Here is a 14282-nt window from a genome sequence, read left to right as displayed (position 1 = left end):
CAGTAGGCTCTATGGGGTGGGCCCCTTGGACTGAAGAGAAAAAGAGCCTGTGTTCCCTGTTTCCTGGGAGGCAGGCATTTTCCCAGGCTTCAGTGCCCTCACCTTCCCCAACCCTGTAAATGATGGTGTCCAGAAGATGCCCACCAATGGCTGAATCTGCCCACCACTTCCAAAACCTGCAAGCCAGGGTGTTGGGGACTCCTGTACTGTAAACAAATGTAGGCCGAGCTTTAGCTTTTCCCATCTACAGATAACTGTGTTCAAAATCATTTTGTCACCCCTGCAGAGAGCAGGGAGAGAGTTTCTTCAGGTAAAGTTCATCCATGTTTCCAACCACTTCAAATTATATTTGGACTTCTGTATATCTTGATTGCTATAAGAATATTTGAATGCATTTTTAACCATTTAAAATTGTTCTTGGTATAGACTTATATCTGGCTATCACTGAACTTCTTTAAAAAAGTATTAATTTCTTGTACATTGTATAAGGTTCTGTTTGATTCTAATGTTTATTGACATTTAATTTTCCTTATAAATTTTCATAATTTGGTCACCTTTCATCTACTTCAGGCCGTTCATCAATAGGCATATATACAAGCAGATGTATAAATATGGCATATATTTATATATTTGATATAGTTTGGATGTGTGCCCCACTCAAATCTCATGTTTAAATGTAATCTCCAATGTTGCAGATGCAGCCTGGTGGGAGGTGACTGGATCATGGAAGTGGATTTCCCATGAATGGTTTAGTACCATCTCTTGGTACTGTCCTCACGGTAGTGAGTTCTCATGAGTTCTGGTCATTTAAAAGTGTGTGGCATCTTTATGCTCTCTCTCTCTTGCTCTTGCTCTGGCCATGTGACCTGCCTGCTTCCCCCTTCACCTTCTGCCATGATTCTAAGTTTCCTTAGGTCTCTCCAGAAGCTGAGCAGATGCCAACATCATGATCCTGTGCAGCCTGCAGAACCATGAGCCAATTAAACCTCTTTTCTTTATAAATTACCCAGTCTCAGGTCTGTCTTTCTTTCGTTCGTTCGTTCCTCCCTCCCCCACTCCCTTCCTTCCTTCCTTCCTTCCTCCCTCCCTTCCTCCCTTCCTTCCTTACTTCCTCCCTCCCTCCCTCCTTTCCTTCCTTCCTCCCTCTTCCCTTTCCCTTTTCCTTTTCCGTTTCCCTTTCCCTTTCCTTTCCTTTCTTTTCCTCCCTTCCTCTTTCTTTCTTTCTTTTTAGATAAAGTCTCTGTCACCCAGGCTGGATTGCAGTGGTGTAATCATAGCTCACTGCAGCCTCAACCTCCCTGGTCTAGGTGATTCTCCCACCTTGGCCTCCCGAGTAGCTGGGACTACAGACATGCCCCACCACACCCAGCTAATTTTTGTATTTTTTTTATAAAGATGGGGCTTTGCCATGTTACCCAGGCTGGTCTTGAATTCCTATATTCAAGCCATCCACCTGCCAAGTTGGCCTCCCAAAGTGCTAAAATTACAGGCGTGAGCCACCGCACCCAGAAGCTATTTCTTTATAATAATGGGAGACTGGATTAGTACAATATTTAAATGTGTTTTGTTTTTGTTCCCATTGCATTAACATAGCTTCAGGGCTACTGTTTTATCATTTTATTATCTGCATTAATTAATTCAATATTTATGAATATCTCTTTTTCCAGGTATTGTATTAAGCATGAGAGTGATCAATAAGTGATGAGCTCCCCCTCTGAGGGGCTTGCATTTCATTTGGGAGTGCCTTGTTGAATGCTTTCAAGCTTACACAGTTTTTCCATAGATCATCTCATGTAATTCTCATATCACCTTCGGAAGACAGAGAATAGGTTTACCAGCATACTAAGTTACTGGAGGAAACAAGAATCAGTGAGATTTAATGATCCTCTCCAAATCATGCTGCAAGTGATTTGAACTAGAATACAGATTTTCTGACTTCAATGTTACTGCCTTTTAAGGTCATTTTGGATTTGAGCTTAATATTAAAAAGCCAAGGGCCTCCTAATACCTTTAATGAAACTGCTCTGACAGTTTGTACTGGTTTCAGTAGCTGCCATTGGAGCAGAAAATGACCCCAAATAACTCACAGTTGAGTTGTGGTCTTCTTAAAAAACAAAACACAAAACAACAGCAACAAATTCAAAACTGACTCCCAAAACAATAAAAAGATTTCCATGCCAATCCCAGATTAAGAAGCCAGACCAAGCATAAACCCTTATCTTCAAGATAGAGACACTAAGAAACTCACTTAAACATGGCATTCTCAGAAAGCATGTCAATATCATAAATTACATTCTATCTTGAATATTAAAATATTTTATCAAAACAATTATATTGGTTGGCCACAGTGGCTCATGCCTGTAACTCCAGTACTTTGGGAGGCCAAGGTGGGTTCATCAACTAAGTTCAGGAGTTTGAGACCAGCCTGGCCAACATGGTAAAATCCCATCTCTACTAAAAATGCAAAAATTAGCCAGGCATGGTGGTGCACACCTGTAGTCCCAGCTACTTGGGAGGTTGAGGCAGGAGAATCACTTGCTCCCAGGAGGCAGAGGTTGCAGTGAGCTGAAATCACACCACTGAACTCCAGCCTGGGTGACGGAGTGAGACTGTGTATCAAAAAAAAAAAAAATAAACAAACAAAAACAAATAATCAAAAAATGCACCTACTCTTTAACATAGGTGAATTATTAATAGTAATGAACTATATTGTCCTTTGTCCAATAATGTATTTATTTATCAAATATTTATCAGATATCTAAAATGTGTTCTAGGTATTGGATGTATAATGCTGATAAAAACACGGTGATTATTTTATTATTGAGGCATTTGTAGTCAGTCTATTGTATATGAGACCTATTAGAAAATGACTCTGCAATTACAGGGATGTGTGAAAAGTACTGTAATAGACCTATGCCTGGGGTACCTATAGGAGCAAAGGAAGTTCTTCCTAAATCAGATGAAGGCAAAATTTTCCAAAAAAAGATGATAATAGGTTTGCAGAAAAAATAAGTTAAATGTTCAAGTAAGTTTGGGAAACATTGGATCAAAGATCAAGAAATCTTTTTATGGCAGTCTTTTTTCAGAACTTGTAATATTCTAATATTGGGTATGAATTCCAGGGAGAGGGACTGTCACAAATTTATGTGATGAAAGTACCCTTTATTCCAAGGGTATTTGAGGGACACACATGGTGAAGGATGGCTCTGGTGATCCAGAGACACTCTCCCAGAGCAGTGATGTTCATGTCAGAGCTGAGATTTCAAGATGATTAGGTGTTGGGCAAGAAGAAACGGTGGAAAAGAGTATTCTTTGCTGAAAACAACATGTATGAAGTCCCCGAGACAGGGCATGTGCTGAAGTACAAAGTAGCTCAAAACAGTTAGACCAAAGAATTCCACATGGAAGAGTGAAAAGAGATGGGACAGAGACAAGCAAGAGTTAGATCATCTCAGCCAGGTAAAGGGTTGAACATTATTCTGAAAGCCAAGAAATGTATTTACAATTTCCTAAAATAGGGAAGAAGTATGAATGGATTTGTACAGCATGGATTTATAAAGGTCAGCTTGGAAAAAGGAATAGTCAGAAGGAGTTATTTAATTAACCCAGATATTTGTGTTGAGGAACTGAATTAGAGGAGTAACATAGGGGAGGGAAGAGGGGAGGGAGGGAGGGGGGGAAGAGAGAGAGAGAGAGAGAGAAGGGGCTAAGGAGAAACACGTTGCGGGACCAGGTGATCTATTGGATGTGGATAGGGGATTAGGTGATGCCTGGAGAATGGGGTGCTTGATATGGTTAGCCACAGAAATGAGCAATATGAGAGAAGATTTTGTTGGAATCTAATGACTCACTAGGAGGTAGAATGCAGGTGAGAAAGGATGAAGTTCTAAGCTATAGCTGTGGCCAAAGTAGTTTTAGACACGTTGAATTTGCGGAGCCACTGGGACATGTAACTGTTGAGATCCTAGCAAGTAAATCTATTAGAGATAATAGTGCTAGAAATCTAGAAGTCACTAATTATTCTTCAGGGAACACAGACATCATTTAAAAGTTCTATACCCAAAACCCCTTAACTGGGGAAAGACAAGTACAAATTATTTTTAAACATAGTATGGTGAAAAAAATTATTATTCAAAAGCTAAACTGACTAGCTTCCTTTGCCTTTGAAGGGGAGATGAACTTACTCATAACAGTGGGAAAATAAATTTCTGTATTGGTTTCTCAACCTTAGTACTATGGACATTTGGGGCCTGATTGATTCTGTGTTGTGGAGGCTGTTCTGTGCATTGTAGGATATTGGCAGTGCCCATGGCCTCTACCTGCCACATGCCAGTATTATCCTCTTCGTCATTTGTGACAACAAAAATGTCACAAAACATTGTCAAATGTTGCTAGAGGGGCACAATTGCTGGGCCCTTCCTCCTCAATTAAGAACCACTGCTCTATGCATTCTGTTCAACACAATGCAGTGGAATTTTGAAGAACTCTGCTAACACTTTGGAGTCACTAAAAGTGAAACCATGAGGAAATGGTCTTTGACTTAGCAAATGCACAGTTGATCTAGATCTTGAATTGGTGGTCTAGGAGCCAAATGCTGCTACAGAAGACAGTGAGAGGGATGAAATTCCTAAAGTCAGCTAGGGGGAGTTTGTTGAACAGTAGAGAGGTGAGATCTCTGGAGAAGAGAGGGCAGTGTGAAATTTTTGCTGGCTGGAAGGATGGAGGGAGGTCCTTTAATGACAGGGATGCTTCATATTCAATCCTCAATTATTCACTGTTTCTGTAGAGTAAGATTCCTCCCTTGTCCTAAAGTCCTGATGTGGGTGAGAGAATGTTATCTCCCAGGATTTTGCAGAGATTTTAAGTGTGGGGTTTAAGCTTATAAGCTTTGACTGCACCATTGTCATCTTCTCTTTCTTTTTATATTTTTCTTTTTCTTCCTTTTATTTCACATCCTACAATAGAAGCTTTCCTTCTTTGAGCATTATTTCTCTGACTAGAATTCCCAGTAAGCTTAATTATCCCATGGGTTGCTGAATTTGAGGTGTAGGAGGCCAGAAAGGCCCTTTAGGCTGATCTGGGCAGAGTTTCACCTAAAGAGTGGCATCATTAACAATGTGGGGTCCTCCACCTGAGGCTTTGCTTTACAGATAGGTAAACTGAGGCACAGAGGAGTGTGCCTTGTTTAAAAAATAGAAATTAGGTCTTTTGGCTCCCATTTTTATGCTTTTTCTAGCAGAGCACATCATCTATGGAAATCACCCTTCTCCGATTAACTGACATCAACATTTAGAAAGGTCTTTGATTTCTGCACTAGCCACTTCGATGTAATAACCCTGCTAGAATAAAAAGGCAGAGTAAGAGCTGTTTGACTGAAGACTCTCCAATGATGCCTTGAAGTTCCATTTATATTCAAATCTTTTCTACATGACATCATTATGATCCGACTCTGAATATTTTCAACTTTCAGACATTTCAAATCTCTAACTCCAAGTTGTCAGCTGACAATACAGACTCACAGAAATCTTTCATGTCTCGTAGGCTACTGTCCAAATGTTACAATTAAATAATAAATTTCCAAGGATTAGTTATTCCAATATCAAAGCAGTAGATTTTGGCAAGGAATAAAGGATCCGCTTTCAAAACTGCTGTGGATAATATGAAAGCTGATCAATGACCAGTGTTTACATATTTAGCTATCAATTTTAATAGAACATTTTCTTTGAGGCCACTTACAAAATATTATGAAGCCTTCATACATAAAATTTGGGGGAAAAAAAGCCCCACTGAAGTTCTTTCTCACAAAAGGTGACCTCAATTGATGCTGCTCTAAAACCCTTCTAACAGGAGAGTAAATGGCTTGAATTCCTTATGAATCGGAGCATAAACTCAGGCAACTGTTTACTCATCTTTTTATCCTCCATGGTGTCTAGCATATTCAACACGTCATGGCTATTCAATAGAGTGCAGTGAGGTGAATGAACCTCTAGGCTTCTCCGGCAACATAATTCTGTCTGCCCAGGAGCCTCCCACCCACGCTGCCTCTGGCACCGATACCTGTGCCCGGGACCAGGTACATCATTTGTGGGGCTCTGTGAAAAAATGAAAAAATGGTGCCCCATGTTATAAAATTATTAAGAATTTCAAGACAGTGACAGCAGAGCATTAAACTGAGCACAGGGTCCTGTGTGGCTTCACTGAGTGCAAGCCCATGGAGCTGGCCCTATCTGTGCCCAGCTAGTTTTGCAGTTTTCTGATTCCTTCATCTACATGAATCGCACCTCATCTGCCAAGTGAAAAATCTATGCTTGGGCTACCCTGAGCTCCTTCTTTCCTGTCTCAATCAGATTCTTTCTTCTCGGGCCCATGCCCCTCCATCTTCCTGTTCTTGTCCCTTTCATTGTGTTTTCTGGACCCCTATTCTAAGTTGAGAAAACTCACCTCTGTCTCAGCCTTCTCAGTGTGTCTGCTCACCTTATTGGTAATGGGCTTTCTCACACAATAACCCTGTAGGGTAGGTGCTATTCTCATCCCAATTTACAGATGAGGAAACTGGGTGTGGTGAAGGTCAGACAGAGAAGTTAAATACAATGCCCAAAGTCACAGCTGGTAAGTGATAGATTCTGGATCTGGACTCATGCAGTGTGGTGCTCTCACACCTAAGCACGGTGCTCTGCTGCTCCAGGATCATCCCCAGTCGGGGCTAAAGTACACAGCTTCCTTGTACAGAGCCCAAATTACTTGGCCACAAAAGGTGACTCTATACCAGAGGCAGGAGTTTGGAGACGAGGATGATAGATAACCATAAGTGAACATAAGCATCATGCAGGAAATCTTCAGAGATATTGGAAAAGTGGGTGGATTTCCTCCAGTTATGTGGATGGGGACTTATTTATTTAACTTGGTTATGAAAGGGAAGGGTTACTGCCCCAAAAGCTAGAGGCCTTGGGGCAATTGGGTTATACATATCAGTACACATTGCTATACATCCTTATTTTTAATAGCTGTATATTATTTGTTTGCATGTTAGCCCATTTTTTTCCACAGAGGACAACAGCAGCAGATAATGGAAACCATTAGGAGAAATAGACTCAAATGGGCTGAAGAGGACAAGTGGGTTAAATATTCCAGAGGTCTAAGAGAATGAGGGCTGACTAGTAGCCTTTGGGATTAGTGATGGAAAGGTCAGAGGAAATCTTAGAGAAAGATATTTTGCAGAGTTGAAGGAGTGGAAACCAGGTTAGAGAGAATGAGGAGTTAGTGGGAGCTGCAGTTGAAGAAAGAATGACGGGGGGAGACACTAGCATTCTTTTTTGCTAACCATGTATGTATGAGGCATATGCATTATCTAATTTGAATCTCCAAATCACCTGTGCAATAGGGAGCATCATCCCATTTTTTAATACAAGAAAGATGTAATCTCAGAGATGTAACTATCTCAGGCCACACTCCTGGCTTATCTATTTTCAAACCTTGCTTTTCCTACTCTTTGACAAATTTTGGCTTAGAAAGGCAGCAGCCCCTCTGCGAAGCTTTTCTTGATGTCCTCCACCCTCAAGCTTCACCATCTCAGACAGAGATCATCACTGTGTATCTTGGATGTATTCTTATTAACGCACATTTGGTTCCTCTAAACGTTTTCTACTAAAAGAGCTCTACAACAGAGGTGAGTTAAAGGCACATCCCCAGAGGTTTGAGGATATGACAAAGAGACCTCCCCACATTTTTGTGAAGTCTGATGTATTCTCTTAATAAATACAGGCTAATTGTGCTTCTGCTCCCAAATACATGCTAGTTTGTGTTAATACTAAAATGTTTTAAATTAATTACCACTGAGGTCACTCAATCCATCTTTTATACCTACATCTGTAGTAAGAGACACCCTAGTTTTAAACTTTCTGCCATACTACTTTCTTGCTTCCTGGGGCACGAGAATGCCCATTTGGGATGTGTGGATATATGTTAAGAACAAGCCTTCAGGACTGCCCTCCCATCCTTTGCCTCCCTGGGCACAGTACGATCCCTAACATATGAAATGTTTAAGTGAACTGAAGTGAACTCAAAGGGATTTCAGCATATATTAAATAGCCATGTGCTTATTGCTTTAAGAACAGCTTTTGGGGTAAGAGTTATGTGGACTGAAATCCCAAATTACTTCATCCTCAATTTCCTTTGTAAACCAGAGATCATATTAGTCTTCCCCCAAGATTGTTAGAAAGTTGAAATGTGTTACTCTATGGGCAGCACTTAGGATGGCACCTGGTACATAGCAAAGCTTTCTTAAATCAGGGGAAAGGTGTAGATAGCTTAAATAGATGGGAGGGAGAAATGTTTCTCCTTCCTCCTGCCTCCCTCTGTTTTCCTTGAGGTGGAGGCTTCCACACTCCCACACATGAATGAGGGATGTGAAGTGAGAATGACTGACTTCTCTCTTCACCCTTTTACTTTCTCCTCTGTCTAGGAGGAGATTGTCTTACTAGACTGTGCAAAACCAGGCATCCAGCATGGGCCATGTTTCTATAGTGGGTAGGCTTGTTGGTTACAGCCACCGCTCGTGTGCACAGAGACCGGGGTTCCTGTGTTAATGCTGCAAGTCAGGGGCCTGCTGTCTTGGGGCCAGCTTTTCAGCCTGTGACGGGATGGTTGAGTCACATTGCTCTGGTGCCAGCTCCAGCCTCTTCAATTCAGAGAAGGGTAGTTAGAAACCCTGGTCTGGCTTCTTTAGTCAAGCTTCCCAGCTGCTCTGTATGTTAAAGTTACTGGATACTCCCTGGCTATCAATAAAGTTGATACTTTGATACCATTTAGTGAAGAAGAGGGGGTGAAGGATTAGCATCTCAATCCTAATAAGTTAGTGCACTGCCTGGAATAAATACAAAGAACTTCAGATGTGAGGCTGCTGCTCTTGGTACAGCTATTGTGAACAGCTTTAGCATGAATGGGCAATGCCAGTCTTAGTTTCTGGCTTGCTTTGGTAGCAATGGCTTGTAGTAAATGTGCTGCTGAGACCAACGTTGTGTTATTTGGACCAAGTAGCAAAAAAACACCAGCTAAATTCCATGCAAGGTAAAGAGAACCAGAGTGAGTGGTTTGCGCCTTTGGGTATAGTGCTAGGCACTGGAACTACTAGCTCAGCTGATCCAGCTTGGGTTCCTTTTTCTTTTGTATGGAGTTGCATAGGCTCAAGGAGGACTGCGGAAAGACTAACCTTCTCATTCATGTAGCCTGCCCACAGGCTCCTGGTCTCAAACTGGATTTCTTCATACAGCTTATTTCTTATCCTATTGGCACTATTCCAAAAGAGAGAAAGAGATAATCCTCCCTAAATTACTGTATGAAACCGGTATCACCCTAATATCAAAACCAGGAAATAACATAGAAAAAAAAGAAAACCACAGACCAATATCCCTGATGAACATAAATGCAAAAATCCTCAACAAAATCCTAGCTAACAGAACCCCACAGCACATCAAAATGATAATCCACCATGATCAGGTGGTTTCATACCAGGGATGCAGGGATGGTTTCACATCTGCAAGTCAATAAATGTGATACACCACACAAACAGAATTAAAAACAAAAAGTACATGGTGATCTCAATAGACACAGAAAAAGCATTTGACAAAATCCAGCATCTCTTTATAATTAAAACCCTCAGCAAAATCGTCATAGAAGGGACATACCTTAAGGTAATAAAAGCCTTCTATGACAAACCCACAGCCAATATTATACTAAATGGGGAAAAATTGAAAGCATTCCCCCGAGAACTGGAACAAGACAAGGATGCCCACTCTCGCTGCTTCTATTCAACATAGTACTGAGGGAGTCAAACTGTCACTGTTTGCTGATGATATGATCATATACCTAGAAAACCCTAAAGACTCATCCAGAAAGCTCCTAGAACTGGTAAGTGAATTCAGAAAAGTTTCAGGATACAAAATTAATGTACACATATCAGTAGTTCTGCTATACACCAAGAACGACCAAGCCGAGAATCAAATCAAGAACTCAACCCCTTTTATAATAGCTGCAAAAAAATTTAAATACTTAGAATTTACTTAACCAAGGAGGTGAAATACCTCTACAGGGAAAACTACAAAACACTGCAGCAAGAAATCATGGACGACACAAATGGAAACACATCACATGCTCATGGATTGGTAGAATCAATATTGTGAAAATAACCATACTGCCAAAAGCAATCTACAAATTTAATGCAATTCCCATCAAAATGCCACCATCGTTCTTCACAGAACTAGACAAACCAATCCTAAAATTCATATGGAACCAAAAAAAAGCCTGCATAGCCAAAGCAAGACTAAACAAAAAGAAGAAATCTGGAGATATTACATTACCTGACTTCAAACTATAGTATAAAGCCATAGTCACCAAAACAGCATGGTATTGGTACAAAAAAAATAGGCATATAGACCAACGGAACAGAATCGAGAACCCAGAAATAAAGCTAAATACTTACGATCACCAGATCTTTGACAAAACAAACAAAAATATAAAGTAGGGAAAGGATACCCTATTCAACAAATGGTGCTGGGATAATTGGCAAGCCACATGTAGAAGAATGAAACTGGATCCTTATCTCTCACCCTATACAAAAATCAACTCAAGATGGATTAAAGACTAAAATCTAAGACCTGAAATCGTAAAAATTCTAGAAGACAACTTTGGAAAAACCCTTCTAGACATTGGCTTAGGCAAAGACTTCATAATCAAGAACCCAAAATCAAATGCAACAAAAACAAAGATAAATAGATGGGACCTAATTAAGCTAAAAAGCTTCTGCACAGCAAAAGAAATAATCAGCAGAGTAAACAGAAAACCCACAGAGTGGGATAAAATCTTTGCAATCTATACATCTGACAAAGTACTAATATCCAGAATCTATAAGTGATATGGTTTGGCTCTGTGTCCCCACCCAAATCTCATCTTGAATTGTAATCCCCATTATCACCATGTATCATAGGAGGGACCCGATGGGAGGTAATTGAATCAAGGGGGCGGTTTCCCCCATGCTGTTCTTGTGATGGTGAATTCTTATGAGATCTGATGGGTTTATAAGTGTCTGGCATTTCCCTTGCTGGCTCTCATTCTCTCTCCTGCTACCCTGTGAAGAGGTGCCTTCCGCCATGATTGTAGATTTCCTGAGGCCTCTCCAGACATGCAGAACTCTGAGTCAATTAACCTCTTTTCTTTATAAATTACCTAATCTCAGGTATTTCTTCATAGCAGCATGAGAATGGACTAATACAACAAATAATTCAAACAAATCAGCAAGAAAAAAACAATCCTATCAAAAAGTGGGCTAAGGACATAAATCGACATTTGTCAAAAGAAGATATACAAATGGCCAACAAACATATGAAAAAAATGCTTAACATCATGAATTATCAGGGAAATGTAAATCAAAACCACAATGTGATACCACCCCACTTCTTCAAGAATGGCCATAATCAACAAATCAAAAAATAATAGATGTTGGCATGGATGTGGTGAAAAGGGAACACATTTACACTGTTGGTGGGAAAGTAAATTAGTGCAATCACCATGGAAAAGTGTAGAGATTCCTTAAAGAACTAAAAGTCAATAAACCATCCCGATCCAGCAATCCCACTCCTAGGTATCTACCCAGAGGAAGTCATTATACAAAAAAGATACTTGTACACGCATGTTTATAGCAGCACCATTCGCAATTGCAAAAATATAGAACCAGTCCAAATGTCTATCAGTCAACAAGTGGATAAAGAAAATGTGATGCATACATTATCTATCTATCTATCTATCTATCTATCTATCTATCTATCTATCTATAATATACATATCATAGAATACTACTCAGTCATGAAAAGGAATGAATTAACGGCATTTGCAGCAACCTGGATGGAACTGGAGACCATTATTCTAAGTGAAGTAACTCAGGAATGGAAAACCAAACATTGTATATTCTCACTTATAAGTGGGGAGCTAAGCTATGAGGACACGAGGCATAAGAATGATACAATGGACTTTGGGCACTCAGGGGAAAAGGTGGGAGAGGGGTGAGGGACAAAAGACTACACATTAGGTACAGTGTACACTGCTTGGCTGATGGTGCACCAAAATCTCAGAAATCACCACTAAAGAACTTATTCATATAACCAAACACCACCTGTTCCCCAAAAGCCTATTGAAATAATAAAACAAGTCACTCTCCTAAAAACAATACAGCTTATTTCTTATATAAGATATTATTTATTAAATGCATATCTGGTTATGACCTCTGATTTAGGAGACTCTGTTTCAGATCATGGTTAAAGAGAATTGGGGCTCCTGGTTTGTTATCTTCAGGCATTCAGCCAAGAAGTATATTTAAAAGGCTGTTTTCTTGACAATCTGTCTCTTTGACACTAGGGTAATTCCATTCTTCCTTAACCTTTTAAGTAAGTTTACCCTAGTGCTGTTATCCTATTGATATCCTATCATCAGGGATATTGATCTGTAGTTTTCTTTTTTTGTTAAATCCTTTCCTGGTTTTGGTATTTGGGTGATATTGGCTTCATAGAACAATTTAGAAAGGATTTCCTCTTTCTCTATCTTTTGAAATAGTGTCAATAGGATAAGAGCACTAGGGTAAATTTGCTCAGAGAGGTAAGGAAGAACGGAATTGTTTAAACCACAGGCTTTGATCTTGTATTTAGAACATGAGCCGGTGGAAATGAAAGAAAAATGATGGAAGATGCTTTGATGAGTGGAAGAAAAGGAGTTACTTCTTTAGGAAAAATGTTGTTATTTTAGAGACTAGGTTGGATGATATAAACCTGAAAAGTTTTAAATGCTCTTAAAGTCATGTGCCTGTAGTCCCAGCTAACTCGGGAGGCCTAGGCAGGAGAATGGGTTGAATCCAGGAGGTGGAGGTTGCAGTTAGCTGAGATCGTGCTACTCTAGCCTGGTGACAGAGGGAGACTCTGTCTTAAAAAAAAAAAAAAATAATAATAATAATAATAATAATAAAATAAAAGAGGCATCATGACTGGTGCCTAAACATCCAACAAGCAAAGAAAGAAAAGAAAGGAGACCTCTGTCCCGAAAGATTGTCCAGATGTGGGGGACTACTAGGAGATGTACCCTTAAAGCTGCTGCATTGAGGAATAGGACAGCCACACTGAATAGGGGTGTAAAATTTGTATTGGACTATAAAGGATGACCAGGAAGATCAGAGTGAAATTTTTCAGGGATTATTTCACTAGTGCCAAGATGACACAGCTATTATAGCAGTAAGGCAGGATCAGCGGATATCATGAGGAACTGCATGCAGGTAATCTTCTAATGGAAGGTTCAGGGAGAATGAGATAGACAGACTAAGGCACTGGCTTTCCCCCTAGGAGATTTTGCACCTTATCCCCAGGGGACAGCTGCCAATGTCTGGAGACATTTTTTGATAATCAGGATTTTGAGGGGCAGGGAGGGGGTGAAGTTACTGCCTGCTAAAAATCCTATAATGCACACACAACAAAGAATTATCTAGTCGAAAACGTCAGTAGTGCTGAGATTGAGAAACCTTGTCTAACAGCCGTGTATGGTGGCTGATGCCTGTAATCCCAGCACTTTGGGAGGCCAAGGCAGGTGGATCACCTGAGGTCAGGAGTTTAAGACCAGCCTGGTGTTGGTCAGGTAACATGGTGAAACCCCATCTCTACTAAAAATATAAAAAATCAGCCAGGCTTGGCGGCATGTGCCTGTAGACTCAGCTATTCTGGAGGCTGAGGCAGGAGAATTGCTTGAGCCCGGGAGGCGGAGGTTGCAGCAAGCCAAAATCGCTCCACAGCACTCCAGTCTGGGTGCAGAGCGAGTGAGACTCTGTCTCAAATAAGAAAAAATAGAAATCTTGTCTAAGGAAAGCCAGTCTGGGCTACAATATTTGGGTCCAGATGGAGTCAGATTTTGCGCTGATGGGTACAAGTATCCTGCTTGGAGAGTTAGACGTGGACAAGATTTGCTTAAACTATGGATATTTTGGCAGCTTCTGAAGTTACTGGCTTCACATCTATTATTAAGGAGGATCTAAAAGGACAAAATCTGGAATAGTGTCATGATGAAAACAAATGAATGGGGATGAAAAGCAAAGAGAAAAAGAAAGAAAAAGGAGAGAGGTGCTATGATCCAGCGAGGGTATTAGCACCATATATGGAAAAGGGAGGGAGCCAAATTAGGAAGAATATTACACCTTTACAAACAGCTGAGTTTGTTTGAAAAGAGTGGAGAATGAGAAGACAAATGAAACAGCAGAG

General features: G+C 40.4%; 1 protein-coding gene across 3 annotated transcripts in view; it reads right to left on the bottom strand.

The window, feature by feature from the left end:
- Nucleotides 1-14282, bottom strand: part of ANKFN1 (ankyrin repeat and fibronectin type III domain containing 1) — a 354346-nt gene that overhangs the window by 289514 nt on the left and 50550 nt on the right. The window contains exon 1 of one of the 3 annotated variants that reach the window (XM_063799882.1): nt 9209-9291. The exons of the other annotated variants lie outside the window; for them this stretch is intronic. Within the exon in view, the coding sequence (XP_063655952.1) occupies nt 9209-9220 (12 nt within the window). The 5' untranslated portion in view covers nt 9221-9291. Of the gene's footprint in view, nt 1-9208; nt 9292-14282 lie in introns of those variants that run through there. 3 annotated transcript variants of the gene reach the window in all.

The sequence above is a fragment of the Pan troglodytes genome, chromosome 19 (genome assembly GCF_028858775.2).
Source record: "Pan troglodytes isolate AG18354 chromosome 19, NHGRI_mPanTro3-v2.0_pri, whole genome shotgun sequence".
Lineage (NCBI taxonomy): Eukaryota > Metazoa > Chordata > Mammalia > Primates > Hominidae > Pan > Pan troglodytes.
Note: the sequence above shows the minus strand (reverse complement) of the source record. Positions and strands in the feature narration are given on the sequence as shown.